Source organism: Megalobrama amblycephala, linkage group LG13 (assembly GCF_018812025.1).
Source record: "Megalobrama amblycephala isolate DHTTF-2021 linkage group LG13, ASM1881202v1, whole genome shotgun sequence".
Classification (NCBI taxonomy): Eukaryota; Metazoa; Chordata; class Actinopteri; order Cypriniformes; family Xenocyprididae; genus Megalobrama; species Megalobrama amblycephala.
The window spans coordinates 27,843,057-27,861,608 of NC_063056.1; the positions used below are offsets into that span (position 1 = coordinate 27,843,057).

At 36.6% G+C, this 18,552-nt stretch overlaps 1 protein-coding gene across 20 annotated transcripts in view; it reads right to left on the bottom strand.

The window, feature by feature from the left end:
* ptk2ab (protein tyrosine kinase 2ab) overlaps positions 1-18,552 on the bottom strand; it is a 78,464-nt gene that overhangs the window by 5,725 nt on the left and 54,187 nt on the right. For 13 of the 20 annotated variants that reach the window (XM_048154290.1, XM_048154285.1, XM_048154289.1 and 10 more), the window contains 6 exons: positions 13,688-13,799; positions 9,047-9,133; positions 8,719-8,865; positions 6,200-6,313; positions 2,068-2,130; positions 515-554 (listed from right to left, as the gene is read on the bottom strand). In XM_048154290.1, coding sequence (XP_048010247.1) covers positions 515-554; positions 2,068-2,130; positions 6,200-6,313; positions 8,719-8,865; positions 9,047-9,133; positions 13,688-13,799 — 563 coding nt within the window. Of the gene's footprint in view, positions 1-514; positions 555-2,067; positions 2,131-6,199; positions 6,314-8,718; positions 8,866-9,046; positions 9,134-11,153; positions 13,525-13,687; positions 13,800-14,589; positions 14,947-15,146; positions 15,257-17,659; positions 17,927-18,552 lie in introns of those variants that run through there. The other 7 variants (XM_048154297.1, XM_048154298.1, XR_007179260.1 and 4 more) reach the window with 7 other exon arrangements.

Sequence of the window (18,552 nt, forward strand, 5' to 3'; positions counted from 1 at the left end):
ATGACAGTAAAGACATTTTTAATGTTATAGATTTCTATTTCAAACAAATGCTGTTATTCTGAACATTCTATTCAAGAAACAAACCTGAATATATATATATAAAAAAAGGACATATAATTTTTTCAGCATATATATATATATATATATATATATATATATATATATATATATATATATATATATATATATATATATAAGAAAAGTTTCTTGAGCACCAAATGATTTCTGAAGGATCATATGACACTGAAGTCTGGTAAAAGAATCAGCTTTGCCATTGCAGGAATAAATTCTAATATATTAAAATAGAACTCTAGCAAGTAACTTAACTTTAAATTGTAATATAATGATATTTCACAAAATTCCTGTATTTTTGCACAAATACATGCAGCCTTGGTGAGCATAAGATACTTTTCAAAATGTTTAAAAAAAATCTTCCTGACTCCAAACTTAGTGTTGAACGATAGTGTAACTTAAAATTACATATTACATGACACAAAACTGAAATATAACTCACCGGCTTTCCCTATAGGTTGGTAGATGTGCTGGTTTCCCGTCTGCAAACAAAAAACACAGTTACAACAGTTAAAAATATGCAGGAGCCAAGACAGACTGTGCCATGTGTGTTGTTGTGGTCTGGGTGGGGAGCAGCCTGGATGCCTGGCATGCCACCACACACACACACACACACACATCTGCCAAGACCACAGAGAATCAAAGAGGACAGCCCAATGGGACGGGATAGATATTCAAAATCGCTGCAGCAGACAAACAATCTCTAGAGCAGCTGTGGAGTTCTGCTCTTCTAGATTCAGATCATGACATGCATGAAACACACTCATAAACTAGTAAACATCTGTGGTAGTTCTGTATTAACATTAGAAGTGGGAGGGCAGAGCAGATTGGGTTACTTGAGTGTCCACTTCTGGTTGTTTCCTCACAAAAGGGCCCTTGTCCTTGGTCTCCCATTTATCTCACTGATTTTTTTTTTTTTTTGATAGATATCCAACTATGATAGACATTTCAGACCCTTAAAGCTTATAAAAACAAACTATGGCAAACTTAATGATGATACGCTGAGATCAGTGGAGACCAAAAAAAAAAAAAAAAAAAAGAAACGAATATAAAGAATGGAATATATTTTATTTCTCTTTGTATTTATATTTCAATATGGTACAGTACTACCCTATTCAATTTAACATGATCAACGAGTTACAGTAGGTCAAAAGTACTCTAAAAGTTAGTCAGATCATATTACCTAAAATGTGTAATGTGTGAATCAGTAACAGACTACAGTTTGTAAGTCATCTACCCAACACTGCCCACGGTTGTAGATCATCAAGTTACATAATCTTCACATACAACCTCTTTCAGTCTCCCACTGAAAACAATTTAAGTAAAATTCCTGTGCACGTACAGAATTCCCCCACAGCGAGTGTGAGTTGACGCCCATATACAAAATAATTTACTGCAGATGTCCATGAGTGGAAACACCACTATATTTAACATGACCTGATCAGATGATTAACTCTCGCAATAACTTTTGATTGAGAGACATGACTACTATGAACTGCTGCTGCATGGAAAGAGTAAATTTAACATTTTTATTCATGTGTGTAAAAAAATAAATAATGCGTTTAATGACCGAATTTTCATTTTTTCTGTGAACTATCCCTTTAACCTTAAATGAACTTGCATAACATTGTATTTCATTATGTTTACAAAGATTTAAACTACCATTCAAAAGTTTGGGGTCAGATTAAAAATACAGTAAAACTGCTATATTGTGAAATATTATTACAGTTACAAAATGTCTTCTATTTCAATACATTTTAAAATGTAATTTATTCCTATGATGGAAAAGCTGATTTATCATTACTCAAGTCTTCAGTGTCACATGATTCTTCATAAATCATTCTAATATTCTGATTTGATTAATAAAAAGTTCAAAGGAAAACCATCAATGCATTCATGCTGAATAAAAGTATTAATTTCTTTAAAAAACAACATCTTACTGACCTCAAACTTTTGAATGGTAGTGTATTTCAAAAAAAAAAAAAAAAAACTCACTGGTCCCTGAAGGCTTCCATCATCACGGTCAATGCTGCCTCTGGAACTTCTCCCATCAGGCTTCTGCCACACACACACAGAGAGAGAGAGAGAGAGAGAGAGAGAGAGAGAGAGAGAGAAGAAAGAAGGTCAAACCTGACACCTCATTTGACAAATTCATGTCCGTCACATGTATTGTGCTACTTCACATCACGTCCTGACCTGGAGTGACACGACAAGATTGAAGCGAGAAGAAATTTGCATTTCCACAATGAAAATGATAATGCTGTACGGCACAGCAACAGCCAATCAGAAAACATTTGATGTTTAAAATACAGTTAAGTGTGGTCACAGAGATTTCATTGTGGGCAAAACGTGATGCTGTAAAAAAAAAAAAATGGGAAAAAGTGATTGACAAAACAAGACACTGTCTCATGTGTTAAATCACTGAGCATAAATCACATATTTATTGCTCACAAAACGTATGTCTGTTCCTACTCCTTAAAATGACCAATGATAATGCATCCATAAATCAACTGAATATATATAAACCACATATAAACTAAATACATATAAACCAATCAGAATCAGAACCAATTACAGCAAACAAGCACTTTGATAACAGAACCATCCATGACAGCTCAAAATCCCTTAAAGATGAAATAAAAACCATATAAAATCTGCACATATCAAGCTATATTGAAACAGCACCCTCCCCTTCCCATTTTTTACAAGTTTACTGTACCAGTTTTCCGAAGCAGGATTTAAAGACCTGCATCCTTCTGTCTGTTCCTGTGAGCGTTTTCCCCTGGCGCTTCTTAAGCATGGAGCAGAGCACGGAGTGGATCTCCATTAAGCAAATGTGTGTGTGTGAGAGTGTGGGATAAGTCAGAGTGTGTGTGTGGAGTGACTCGTCTCCTGAATGTGAGACATATCAAACACACACACTGACTCACTCACAGCCGACGAGCCTCAACTCAACGAAGCCAAGCCCTTTTCTGCTCTCCTCCTCCTCCTCCGCCTCCTCTCTCTCATTTCCTAGCTCAGTGTTTTCTCTCTTTCCCTCTCTTACTCTCCCACTATTCCTCATGCACATTTGCGTTTAACATCTGCGAAGAGATGAAAACTTCCTGTGATCAGTAATTTAACTTTCAGCAGATGCAGGTCAGGTTGAGTTTACCCGTTTCACGCCTCAGTGCCAACCAAACCCTTCATTACTGAGGAATTCCTGAAAACTGCACCTGTATCAAACGGCCAGGATCAAAAACTCATTCATCCACTCACAGCATCAAAAAAAGCTTTAATAGGCATGCAAATACTTTTTAACCATCCTAAGCTTTTTGAAAAAAGGTTGCACAGAGGCTAAGGAATAGATCATCTCAAAATTGTCATTATTTGCTAATGCTGAAACACGAAAGACAAATTTAAGCAGTTATTTTCCATACAAATGGCTGCCAAGCTCCAAATAATAGGTGTCCATATATCTCATGAACTATACTATAATATCAATATTCCACTCCACTGAGCTGGTTATTTGAGAAACACTGCTTCAGTGAGTTCCAAATCAGTCTGATTCATGAACAAATCATTCTTTTGAGCCAGATTTTTTTCAATAGACTGATTCCTTCGGAGTGTTTTGTTGGGATGATTCAGTTCTTGAGCTCAAACTTACTGACATAATAGCTGGGTTTCCATTCAAATGTGAAGCGAATCTTTTCAAAATTCAGAAAATACAAAAAAAACAAAAAAAACAAATGCGAATGAGGTGCGAAGTTCATCGGATGACGGTGGTATTTGTAACCTAGTAGCCAACAGACACCATCAGCCAACCAAAGAGCTGATTAGTCACATGGGTTTAATGTTCGCTACGTCAGAATATATTTGACAAATTCGTTTCCAACTCCCATTATTCACGCTAACTTTTTCACACAAGTCCAAAACCACCTCAGCGAGCGTAAAAATGTTTTAGCGGAGATTTTTCCCCAAAATTTGACGTTTCCATCACTCGTTTCAGGTGCGATACTTCAAAATTGACATAAAAACAGAGTATTGGAAACACTGCTAGTAATTCAGTAACCGGAGTGAAAATTTATTGGAGATAAATATTACATTTTAGCTTGTTCATTGCACAATAGGTTGTTTGCAATCACGTGGTTCTGGTGACGCGCAAAATACCCGTGGAGGGCAAGCAATGAAAATTATGGAATGGAAAAGATGGAGAAAAGTCCATTCTGTGCTGGTTTAGAAAGGTATAAACAGAAAATCAAAGTATATGTTGGACGTGATCTTTATGTTATGAAGATGAGCGACTTTTCCACTGAATTGAAAGACTTTCCTGCCATCGAGGAGGTAGATATAGAGAATGTGAAGCTGCGCGTTCAGTTCTAATCTGGGTTTGTTTATATACTGCTGCCTTTCTGCTAGTGAAGTTAGGGGAGTATTTTGATTTTCTGTCACGATTGTGAAAAATGTCGCCATTGTAGGTCATTTATGCTGAATCGAGAATTGCAACAGGAGTTCACATCATCGTTTAAAGAAAAAACTGGATGGTGTAATACAATTGTTGCCTTTTATACATGTAAAAACACACTAAGGGAAGCTGGTTGAGACACGCCGTATATCAAATCTAATAATGTCACTGATTTAACTCACTCCCTATCACTCAATAAAATAATCACATAGCTGAGTGTTTTTGAAAGTGTTGTCTTTGTTGTTGAATCGACTTCTGTCAGCTTGTTAAACATTTATTTATTTGGACATTTTCTACCATATGATGGCTGAAGCAGCAGCGTGTGACACTGTTCTCATGGTAACCAGAACAACATTGTGAACGGAATACTACAAAACTGAAGTGAAAACATCAAATTATCATTCAATGGGATAAAATATATTTTCTTCCCTGCAAACAATACCAAGAAGAATGTGGATATTTAACCAAGTCAAAAGCAAATAAGGTAAGCAGGTATCAATATTCATTTCAGTATCAGCAAACGCAAAACGCGACAACTTTTAAAGTTAAAAAACGATATAAGTTATAAGTTATGTAAACGATATAAACACCTTCTGGGTTCTCGATTTTACCGGTTTGAGCAATCGTGAACAACGCAAAACATATGAATTTTGAGTTTTTGATAGGATTCCTATATAGAAAAATCACTCCCTGCCCTCCAGACTTATTCGCGCTGCTGCTGTGACGTCATGTGCAAACAACCCATTCTATTGTTTGACTTCAAAGGATTTGGAATAAAGTGAACGAGTCATACAGATGACATTTATGATATTTGTCGTCATTTTTGTAGCTTGCAACACTATAAAGAATCACTGTATGGAAAAGAGCAGCATGATTCTTCAAAATATCTCCTTTTGTGTTCCACTGACAAAACAGTTTACGTGTTTAGAAAAACATGAGGATGAGCAAATAATTTTCACTGAACTATTCCTTTAAAGAGCTGACATTTCATTTAAACAGAAGTTGTTTGTGAGGAAAAGTAATAGTTTGAGCAGAAGAATGAATGTTGTTTGCTGTGGTGGAGCTCTGAATGCCCTTTTTAGTTGGTACAGGAAACTACAAGAGTTTTTTCTGTGAGACAGACTGAACATAATGACACAGTGAAGATACAAATGACGGAGACTGGAAGCCAAAACTTGGCACACCACAAACGCACACAAATGTTCTCAGACAAACTTATGCGGAAAAAAACATGCATATACACACATATTACTGCAACAATAACACTCCCAGGGTGCAGTATGTTCTAATTCATTCCTTGTTCAAATTCGTTCTCCAACTCTTCAAGAATGCAAATTATTTGAAATAATAAAAAAAATAAAAAAAACGTATTGCAGAGCTGAGGTTGTGAAATTGTGAGAATCACTCACAACCGTTTACAAATAAATAGAGCAGGAAACCGCAATTGGTGGAAACACTTATTCCCAAACAAACATGAAAATGACTGTTTGGAATATCATACCATTGCTGCAGCTATAAATAAACATCATGATGATTCATGACTGTTTTTAGGAAGAAGTGAAAACTAACGACCATGTAATACAGCTAAGCAGAGGAAAAAGGGAATAAGAGGGTTAGGGAATGAAGATGAGCAGATAAATGTAAGGAAGAGATGGAAGAGATGAAGGTGAGCGAGATCAATACCAGTAGTCTCTCCTCCTGCTCCAACCAGCGCTGATCATCCTCCATCTGCTGCTGCTGCAGTAATAACTGCTCCTCCATCAGCTGAGAAAGACCACCACGCAGAGCCACACCATCCTGAAACACACAATTCATGAATAAATGCTAATGAAGATAAATATGACAGCCAAAATCAAACTGGCACTGCAGTCTTGTTACTGTAACTGTTTTAGCTACAGTACCTTCTGTTAAAGGGGACCTACATTACCCCTTTTACAAGATGTCAAATTTGCCCTGAAGTGGGTGTGAGCAAAAACACGCCTTTCTTGTGTGTGTCCCTTTAAAGGGATAGTTCACCCAAAAATGAAAATTTGATGTTTATCTGCTTACCCCCAGCGTATCCAAGATGTAGGTGACTTTGTTTCTTCAGTAGAACACAAATGATGATTTTTAACTCCAACCGTTGCCATCTGTCAGTCGTATAATGCATGTCAATGGGAACTCCATCTATAAGAGCCAAAAAAAACATGCACAGACAAATCCAAATGAAACCCTGTGGCTCGTGACAACACACTGATGTCATAAAACATGAAACGATCGGTTTGTGCGAGAAACCAAACAGTATTTATATAATTTTTTAACTCTAAAATACCACTATGTCCAAACTGCCTTGTGCATCCGGTTAGTGAGGTCAGAAAAGGTGCTCTTACAACAGAAGTGATCTCTCGCACTCATTGAAGCAAAGCACGAGAGATCACTTCCGTCATCAGAACGCGTTTTCTGACCTCACTAACCGGATGCGCAAGGCAGTTTGGACATAGTGGTGTTTTAGAGTTAAAACACAAACCGATTTTTCTCGCACAAACCGATCGTTTCGTGTTTTATGACATCAACGTGTCGTCACGAGCCGCAGGGTTTCATTTGGATTTGTCTGTGCATGTTTTTTTGGCTCCTATAGATGGAATTCCAATTGACATGCATTATACGGCTGACAGACGGCAACGGTTGGAGTTAAAAATCATTATTTGTGTTCTACTGAAGAAACAAAGTCACCTACATCTTGGATGCCCTGAGGGTAAGCAGATAAACATCAAATTTTCATTTTGGGTGAACTATCCCTTTAAATGCAAATGAGATGCTGCTCATGGCTCGCTTTCCAGAAGAGGGCGGAGCTTTAACAGCTCGCGCTTCGGTTGCTCAACAACAACAAAGCTGGAGAATCTCACGCAGTCAAAATGACGAGTGTCAGTAACGTTGTTCAGCCTTACATTGTTCAAACCGGAGTCGGACACTGATGGAGAGACTCAGGAAGAAGTTACGACTTTTAGAATGCAACTGGACGTTTCTAAATGGTTAGTGGATACATTTATGTAGTTGCTGTGGAGTTGATTCAACTCATCGACTAGCATGTGCCGTCATGTTAAAATTTTGTGCAAATCCAGCGTTGAATTGACCCTTGTTTGTGAAACAGTCCGGCGTAAAATGAAGGCAAGGTAACAACACTCTACTACAACAACTCTTCCTCTTGTCTAAAGCAGCCCAACATGGCCTCGCCCCCTTTGTTGCATGCTCTCTGGGGCAGGATTTATGTAAATTTTAGGGTTAGTGATGTCACTAACCCAGGAAGAAGCTAGTTGTAGTCCCTACCAGTCATTTGTTGTAGTCCTTAAACAGCGAATTCTTTAAAAGAAAATATCTCCCTTTGCATTAAACTTTGAGCGTCGTAACTTTGCAGACATTGTTTATGCTCTAACAGCAACATTACACACTAACTAAAGTTAAAGAAGTGAAATCATAATCAACCTCCCCTTTAGGGTCCTGTCACATTTAACTGTTTGGCGATATTTTGCAAACAAAATCCAGTCATTTCAATAGTGAATTCGATAATCTGTACGATCATCATGAGTTTCATGTAAGACTTTGTGTTTTGTTGGTCGACACAAAGCTGCTTGGTTTGAAAGTGCCTTCTGTGTGAGCAGTGCTTCATACTTCATACTTTTTTTGCCTGCAAAACTACTAGTACTAGTAGTAGTACTAATAATAAACAATAAACAAAAATAAATAAATCCAAAATAAAACCTCAAAATGACTGATTTGAGAGGTTCTTCGTGGCAGCAACTCCTTTTAGGTCACACAGATCATGAGAATTGCATGAGAGGCATCAGCATGTTTCTACACTAACTACTTGATATTCTAATAAGCACAAACAATAAACATGCAATAAATTTTCAGTACTTAACATATATTTACATGTATAAATAACATTTGTTCTATGGACCGTTTTGGACAAACAGTAATTTCTGAGTCACAATGCAATTTGCCTAATTCATGAAGGACACTCAGTGCAACCTTAGATTTTGGCCAAAATTAGTTACCTTAAAAGGCCTTAAACATTGGTTGTTAATGTTTAAAACTGTCTTCACATTGGGAGCGTCTCAATGATGCCTAAAATGGTGTTTATGTTGGCAGCTCATTCTGTTTTAAAACAGAGCTTAGATTTTAGTAGACAGAAAACATGCAGTTTTCTCTCGTTCTCTTCTAACCTCCATGCTGGGGATCCACATGTGATCCTGAGTAGTTCTGCGATGGTTCCAGCTGTCGTGGTGATCAAGTCCAGTCCCTGCAGCCTGAGGAGGGTACATCCCGCCAGGCACCGGAAGCAAGCCGTGTTGGCCAGAGTGCCCTGCCATCTACAACATCATGCCAAATTCACATTTTAAAGCAAACTTGTATTCTTCATAAAGATTCAGGGGTTAATTCTGCAATTCAACTAGTTGTCTGGTGCATCCTCCACAATCTAATAGTCAGAACCAACCCAAATCATTCTTAGTGAATTTACCCCTTGGTATTTGACTAATACAAGTTCTGTACCTGGTAATGATTGTGCTGGCCAATGTGCTGAGGACTAGGGTAGAATCCTTCACTGGAACGGGGACTTGGATAACCAGGTCGACTGGGCTGTAATCACACATACAACTATGTCAATATACTAGCACATCTTGACCAGTCAGGTTAAGGTTAGGAGATGCTGTTAAAATCAGTCCACCAGACGCACACAAAATTCTTTTGCATTTTGTGTGGATGAAGATTTCAGGCTGTTGAAGGGAAAAAATGAAAACAGTCAAACATAAAATGCAAGCAGTTAGTTAAACGTTAACACAATGCATGTGTTATGTTATTGTAGTTATACAATACATGGAAGAAGGACCGGGCGGTTATAATATATTAGAAGGAAGGGATTGAAGAATGAATGCTGTTTGACAGGAGGCGGTCCTCATCTGATTGGTTGGGATACTCAAAGCTCAGCTGCGGGTGGGAAAACGACAGACGGACTGATCTACCTTATAAACCCGTTCATAGAGAGAGTCGACTGACCACAGCTCCAGATGAGCAGAGGAGGAAACAAAAGGAGAAAAGGGGGTGACAACACAGTAACATACACTAAATGGGCAGAAAAGGGTTAAAAATGGTGAAAAAAAACCCCACATGAACACTGGCACGAGAGAGATGGGATTTATTTTCTTTAAAACAAAGCAAACCAAAAAAGATGTTTATAATCAATCTGCTTTAAGAACCAATTTTCTTTTGATGTTGGGGATGCGGATGAGGTTGAGAGCATTATTACAACTGTTTTGTCTGCATTTCTGAAAATAAAGCCAAATATAAAATTTGAGATTAACACAACCACACACATCTATGGCAGGTTAACCCTTAATTTTAATATATAGTACTGTGCAAAAGTCTTATGCATGCTTTTCCAAGCATCTTGGAGACATTGTCACAGTTCTTCTGGATTTAGTCTGTCTGTTTTTTGTTTCACGTAATCCAAGATGGACTCCGAGATCAGATTTCCGTGTGGAGCATACCAGCTGTCGTCAGACTCCTTGTGCATACAAAAGTCTCACTGGATTATTACAATTAATGGCAAAAGGAATGGATGAAAATGTAAACTGATATTTCCTACTGACACATTGAAGCAAAAGATAAATAACTGGCTTAAACTCCCTTTTTTTGGTGAAAATACTAACATGCCTAAGATTTTTGCACAGTACTTTATGTTAAACATCAGGTTTGGCACACAGTTTAGTTTACATGCAATGAAGGAGGCAACATGCAGCTTTCCACACAGTTTTATATGAAAGATTATCTGAAGCTAGCATTTTTTTCTACTTGATTTTAATCTAAAACATCTTTGATCAAATAATGGTTCAATAATAACAACTATATTGAAGCCTAAAAAGCGCTACAGTCACTGAGAGTCAGTAAAGAGCGGTCGAATCACAAAATACGCTTACTGTATGTACAATTTAAAAGTTTGATTTAAGTCAGGCAAAGCAATAATTTATCATTTTAAAATGATAAAAAAATGACAAATTGACCTACAGTAGATAATGTGAATGTAACTCGGCTTTGTCCAACATGTACTGTATACACGTTTAACAGAATCTGCTTCGTGAACTTCCTCTAAAAGACAGAGGTGACACGCAATGTGCATTTTATCCTTTATATATCCAATAGAGTGAAAGTCAGGTTCCGGAAGTAAAAAAAAAAAAATTAAAAAAATCACATGTAATTACTTAAATATTTGTATGCATAATCATGGTTTATAACTTTTTAACAGCTACTTTTTAAAATCCCTATGGGAAAAAAAATGAAAGGGAAATTACTTCCGGAACCAAGGCCGGTGAAAAAGCGGGCAGGCACTGTTGCACTCTATTACACATTGTCGTATTTACATGGTCATCAAATAAATACTTCTGCTCGACTATGTAGCTTGATTATAGACTGATTATATATTGCAGTCAACATTGCTGACTCTAATGCACTAAATCCTTTACTGCTTTTTACCACTACAACATCTAATCTGCAGCTAAAATGCCATGCACCTATTAAAAAATAAATAAATAAATAAATAAATCACCTGTGCTAATGAAAAAGCTACAGTAAAACTCCTTGCTAACAGTCCTAGCACACCTGCCTGTGAGAATCTGTAGGGCACGTGGGTCAGGCTCAGCTGTTGCATGGAGGGATAGTAGGGGTCGTAGAAAGCAGGCTGAGTGGGGGGGACAGAGGGTCTCCTCCTGGGCCCCTGGGGGAACAGCAGGGAGCAGTGCAGCGGTAACGGCTGAAGCAGAAGCGAGGTCTGAGTTTGAGGGAAGGGCTGGGGATGTACGCTAAGCTGTTGTGTATTAGCAAGGCACTGAGCATGAGTGTTTTGCTGAAGCGTTTGCTGCATGTGTGGTGATCGGTTAATGATGGGTTTGTCGCACGGCCCCAAAGGAGAGGCAGACGACTCAGGCTGGCGGAAGCAAAGGGAGATCTGGGAACCGAAGGGTTGCTGTGGAGGGCGAGAAGCAGCAGACGAAGCAGCAGACGCAGATGCAGACAGACAGTCCATACTGAAGCTGTGCTGGAGGGGGCGTCTGCGGGAGGGCTACACATACACAATGAAATATGAGCTAACCAACACAAGGAAACACAGAGCAAACAGAAAGGATGACAAAAGCAGAAATTTAGTGAGACATGATATGGATGAAAGCAGATTCATTCTGGTCATTAGCACAGCGGCAGGTGTGACCAGTCAACACAAAAACAGACGTCAGCACCTGGACAGGATGATTGACAGGTCTGACAGGGAGCGAGGGGGTTTGAAAGTAAGAGTATGAAGTACTTTAAGCCACACAAAGAGAGAGAATGGAGAGATCAGCCCGGCCCATCAATCACCATAATGTGAGCAGCACAGGACAGGGAAGGATTTAAAACCTTGTCAAAAATCAGACAGACTGACAATATCAATCATAAGAATAAAAACTTCAATCGTGCTGACATGCACTACTAAGATTTTTTAATGTTTTTGAAAAAAGTCTCACCAAGGCTGAATTCATTTGATCAAAAATATAGTAAAAACAGCAATATTGTGAAATATTACAATTTAAATTAATTTTCTATTTTAATATATTTTAAAATGTAGCTTAAATTTTCAGTAGCCAACACCAGTCTTCAGTGTCACATGATCCTTAAGAAATCATGCTGATTTGGTGCTCAAAAAACATTTCTTATTATTATCAGTGTTAAAACAGTTGTGCTGCTTACTATTTTTGTGGAAACCACAATATATTCAGGATTTAATGATGAATAGAAAGTTCAAAAGAACAGCATTTTTTTAAAAAAACATTATAAATGTATTTACCACTTTTAATCAATTTTAATGAATACTTGCTGAATAAAAGTGGCATATTTCCAACTAAAACAAGAAGCTGGGAAGGGACATATAAGACACAGTGGGCCACCGATGCTTGATCCGTTTTTCCAGAAAAGGAAGATGGTACATTTTAAATGCATTTTTCTAATAGTCTGAGGAGCATACTAGCATATACAGATCTCAAAGCTGGCAAACAAGGACTGAAATCCATAATAATTGCAGTCTGGATTTCATGGATCTGTTGATTTTCATCCTAAAAAGGCTTCATTTGACTGAATGAATTTATTTGATCAACCAATGGGTGATTGACTTCTTTGTATTCTCCATGTAAATGGAGACTAAATCTGTCTTTAGTGACATAAGGAAAGATCATGACACGTCTAATCATATTTATCGTCATATTAGACTCATTCAGACAGATGAAGAGAGTATTAAAGACAGAGAACCACATGGGAAGAAGCATTTTTGCATATGGTAAGCACATGTACTACACAGTGGGGTCCAAAAGCCTGAGACCACACTGAATATCTGTGATTCAAAATCTAGTTTAAATACTGAAATTAAAATATCAGGAAATATTTACATATACATATTTAAAGATTTATTTCTTGGACACTGATTAAATAAGAAAAAAACAGATTGCTATGCTAATAATATAATTTGTATTAAATTAGCTGAATACAAAATAGAAGCATTTCCACTGCTGGTCTCAGATGTTCAGACCCCACTGTATATAACCATAACAAATGAGAAACTATGATGGCGTTGTATCCAAGACACAGTGATGTTACATGACAGAAGACGTGACCTGGCATTGGAGAGCTGAGATTAGCGACAAAGGGAAAGTCTGAAAATTGCTAGCTAACTATATACACACACAATAATTAATGAATCAGTCACTGCAGGAAATATATTTATAGTCTTTTTCTTTGCAAACAATTTTGTAAGCACAACAGTCAACATTTTCAGGGGAAAAATTTGCTCTAGTTCTTTTTTTCACTCTAATAAAAACAACAACAACCTGGTTAATGTTAAAACAAACATGCATGCATACTACTACTCCTAACAAGCCACCATGTGCTAGGGCGACAAATGGTGACACGCTATTAACCTTGGTAATAAATCTGCTGTTCCAGATGAACTCAGGCTGCCATAAATGTAAAAACGTAAAAAACACATGAACAATCCAATGAATTTGGAAGAAAAAAAAAAAAAAAAGTTCTTTTTGCATTCTTTGTCAGTTACACATTGATTAGGACATATGTTGTCAGCTTGTTTAACATAAGAAATAGCTCAGCGCAGTTACTTACTTTGGGTGGTGCCTCGTCTGAGCCTCCTGAGTCCCAGGATACGGGGACTTGTCTCCTCATCTCCATACGGCTGCGCTCCTCCTGCTGAGCCTTCTCCTCCGCGAGGATTGTACTGCACAAACGCCGGTGGAAAACATTATCAAACAACATCCTTCTTCTAAAACTACAAGTCTTTATGGATCCTCGAGTTTGCGACCACTCTTGCAGAGCAGGAAAGTAATAGAGCTCTTTAGTACAAATGTGAATGTAAGATAATTTCCCCTCAAACTTTGCTTTTATTCCTATGAATGAGAATGAGTTCAAGAGGATGACATTTCCATTCCATTTATGCAATTGATTGAGAGGTGGAGTCACTCTTTCATCACAGACGAGTCAGTGTAAGATAACAACCCACACACGGCCAACTACCAGGGAAAAATAAAGCAACACAGACAGACATATTATACCTGAAAGACTATTTCACAATCAAATACGTCATGAGAAGCTTTAAGTTAAGTCAAACAGCCTGAATAAGAGGATGACAGGCATTTCACTGTGTTAACACATAATTCTTCAACATTTCTCATTGTAGATTGCTATGTGAATAAAAAGAGACACTAATACAAATACATAAAAAAAACAGCCTTAGTGCACATATGTACTAAAGTTTTAGTACATGTGCTAAATGATTTTATCTGTTAAAGATATTAATAACTTAATTCAGCATACATTAGTAAGTTAATAAGTATACATTAAATTGATTGGAAAACAAAAGTGAAAGTAAAAGCATTTACCCAGTTTCCACAAAAATGTGTTTCTTAAGCAACAAATATTCAAATTAGAATGTTTTCTGAAGGACCATGTGACACTTAAGACTGGAGTAAAAAAATCAGCTTTGCTATCACAGGAGTACATTTTTTTTTTTTAAATATGTTCAAACAGAAATTGTTATTTTAAATTGTAATATTGCTATATAAAATAGCACAATATTATTATTTTTACTGTGTTTTTAATCTCATGAATGCAGCCTTGGTTAGCATAAGACTTCCTTTAAAAACATCTTTCAAAATCGTACCGACCCCAAACCACAAATGGTGGTGTAGTTTCAGGGTGGGGTCTGCTCATAACCCAGTACATCCACAGAAATGGCTTTAGTGATCAAATAAAACTTTACAAAAACGGAAATGTTAGTAATGACCTTAAAACTCACCACACATCTCTATAGTATCGATATGTGAAGCTCGTACCTGTCGTCAGTGAAGTCTTGCGCTCAGAGGTGGCTACAAAAACGCAAGAGGTGCGAAAGAACAGAGCATGTAAGTCTTAGTGGTGAGAGAATGCAAGCTGACCGAGAGAGGGACTATTTCTGGAAACTCTATTATCTCAAAGAGACCATGAGTGGATGGAGAGAGAGAGAGAGAGAGAGAGAGAGAGAGAGAGAGAGAGAGAGAGAGAGATGCAGGATAAACAGAAGGGACACCTGTTGTGATCAATCCAGACCTGCTGAGCTTCCCCACACCCAGACCATCATACACAGCCGTGACTGTTGCAGGGGTCTCAGGCTCTCAAAGACAAAAGCTGTAGCTGAATCTAATAAAACAGATTAAAAGGTGCCATGATAAGTTGGGCATGATAGCTTGAGGATTAAAAATGTTTCTAAACAACTGTTTATTGAAAAACACAAATATTCATAAAAAAAAAAAAAAAAAGTTTCTTAAAACTTTAAAAAATTTAAATTGTTAAAAAAAGCAGCTTAATGAAAAAAAAAACATTAAAAACAAAAATCTTAAAACATGTCTTAATAAAATTGGTAAAAAATCTTAATGCTTGGGGTTGGCAGCCCTTAAATTAATTCTTAACAAAAATGTAAAAAATAAAAAAATAAAAAAAATAAAAAAAAAGGAATTTACCCACATTTTTTTTTTAAAAACATTCAAAAAAAAAAAACTAATCTTAAACTAAAAATGTAAAAAATTATCATGGATTAAAAATGTTTCTAAATGAAAAAAAAAATAATAATAATTTGAAAAAAAGAAAAAAAAGAAGTTACATCTAATTTTATGTAGGGCTTAAAAAAATTCTCAACAAAATACAGGGAGTGCAGAATTATTAGGCAAGTTGATTTTCTGATCATATTTTTTTCCCAAGCACATTTTACCAATTCCAATCCACATCAATCTTAATAACTACTATTAATATTGTTTTTAATCATTTATAAGTGATATATAATTGTTCATGAAGGCTGGAAATGAAAAATGCCTTATATTCAGGTGTGCAGAATTATTAGGCAAGTTTTCTTTTACAGGCAAAATGAGCCAAAAAAGAGATTTAACTCAGACTGAAAAGTCAAAAATTATTAAATACTCATGAGAAGGACGCAATACTAATGCAATACTAGAAATTGCAAAGTTAAAGCATGACCAAGGGACAGCAAAATGCTCATTGGGTCAGCGGGGTCATACAAAAACAAGTGGAAAAGAAAAGACACATGTTAACTGCAAAATAATTAAGAATTAAGGTGAAGAATTAAGTGTGAAACCATCAGGAACCCTTTAGTCTCCAGCGCCACCATTTTCCAGAGCTGCAACCTACCTGGAGTCTCCAGAAGTGCAAGGTGTTAGGATCTCAGAGACTTAGGTTAGCTAAAGAATCCTAAAAAATGACCTGCACTTGATAAGAATCACAAGCTGAAGTGTTATAAAATACATGAAGACTGGGTTTTAATAGGGCTTATAGACAGACAGCTTGAGAATGACTCCTGATGGACCAGCACCACATCCTCTTGTACCACTGTTTGAAGAATTTATCCAGAATCTGGCAGTAAGGTGTTTGAGTTCACTTTTAGTCCATCTCTTATCCTGAAATGTCTGTCTTGCAGAGATGGACTAAAAATGATCTTCCAAAACTTACTGCCAGATTCTGGAAGATAAATTCTTCAAACAGTGGTACAAGAGGATGTGGTGCTGGTCCTTCAGGAGTCACTCTCAATCTGTCTGTCTATAAGGCCTATAAAAACCCAGTCTTCATGTATTTTATAACACTTCAGCTTGTGATTCTTATCAAGTGCGGGTCATTTTTTAGGATTCTTTAGCTAACCTAAGTCTCTGAGATCCTGAGACCTTGCACTTCTGGAGACTCCAGGTAGGTTGCAGTTCTGGAAAATGGTGGCGCTGGAGACTAAAGGGTTCCTGATGGTTTCACACTTAATTCTTCACCTTAATTCTTAATTATTTTGCAGTTAACATGTGTCTTTTCTTTTCCACTTGTTTTTGTATGACCCCGCTGACCCAATGAGCATTTTGCTGTCCCTTGGTCATGCTTTAACTTTGCAATTTCTAGTATTGCATTAGTATTGCGTCCTTCTCATGAGTATTTAATAATTTTTGACTTTTCAGTCTGAGTTAAATCTCTTTTTTGGCTCATTTTGCCTGTAAAAGAAAACTTGCCTAATAATTCTGCACACCTGAATATAAGGCATTTTTCATTTCCAGCCTTCATGAACAATTATATATCACTTATAAATGATTAAAAACAATATTAATAGTAGTTATTAAGATTGATGTGGATTGGAATTGGTAAAATGTGCTTGGGAAAAAAATATGATCAGAAAATCAACTTGCCTAATAATTCTGCACTCCCTGTATGTGGTAACACTTTACAATAAGGTTCATTAGTTTACTACAATGGTTAACATGAACTAATAATAAACTGCACTTATAAAGCATTTATTAATCTTTGTTAATGTTAATTTCAACATTTAGTAATACAATACTAAAATCTTGTTAACATTAGTTAATGCACTGTGAACTAACATGAACAAACAATGAACAGCTGTATTTTCATTTACTAATGTTAACGAAAATTAGTACAGTAACAAATGTATTGCTCATGGTTAGTTCATGTTAGTTAATACATTAACTAATGTTTAACTAATGAACCTTATTGTAAAGTGTTACCAAATATGTAAAATGATAATAATAATAAAGTCTGTCAAAAATATTGAAATAAAAAAACTCAATTAAAAACAAACAAAAAATAACATGACAAGGTTGGGCTTAACAGCTCTTAATAAAAAAGGTAGAGAGTCTCTGCAGCATCTCAAAGGCCCACATACAGAATCTATGACCACTGAGTCCCAGACTCACCCAAAACCATATCAGTCCAGCATCTTCTGCCTGCCAGAGAATAACAGACTGTCTTCATTCTCTACGCCTTACTTCTCTAACATTACTGGGCTATTATGTTCCTTAGAGGGCCACTCTGTTAAAAGAAAGTGACAACATTCACACCTGGCTTATTTAGTTCATGTTACACTGTCTATATATTCCAGAATCAAGCTCCACACATCTCAACATACACAGAAGTTCAGACACAAACTACAGTGCTTCTACAATGTTGAGACAAACCACTGAGTGAGAAAAGACAAACATAATGATTCATTCCTCAGTTTGTTTGGACTTGACTTTCTGCAATCGCTGACAAAGATTTCCGATGAACAGACAATTGTTTAAGCTTCCTGTGTGTCAAATCTTTGTGACTTCATTACGTAAATCTTTGACTTCTCATAATCCTCACTTCTTCTCAGCATGCACTGATGAAATAACATTAGAGGGTTAGTTCACCCAAAAATAAAACGTATGTCAATTACTCACCCACAAACCCGTAAGACCTTTGTTTATCTTTGAAACACATAGTAAGATATTTTTGATAAAATCCGAGAGCTTTCTGACTAGTGGTGGGAATCTTTAGGAACCTCACAATCCAATCCGATTCCAATTCTTGTGAGTCACGATCCAATTCCAAAACGATTCTTGATACACTTTCTTTTCTTATTAATTAGTTTCGTAACCTTATTTTTTAATTTATTTAACACATAGTCTGTAATG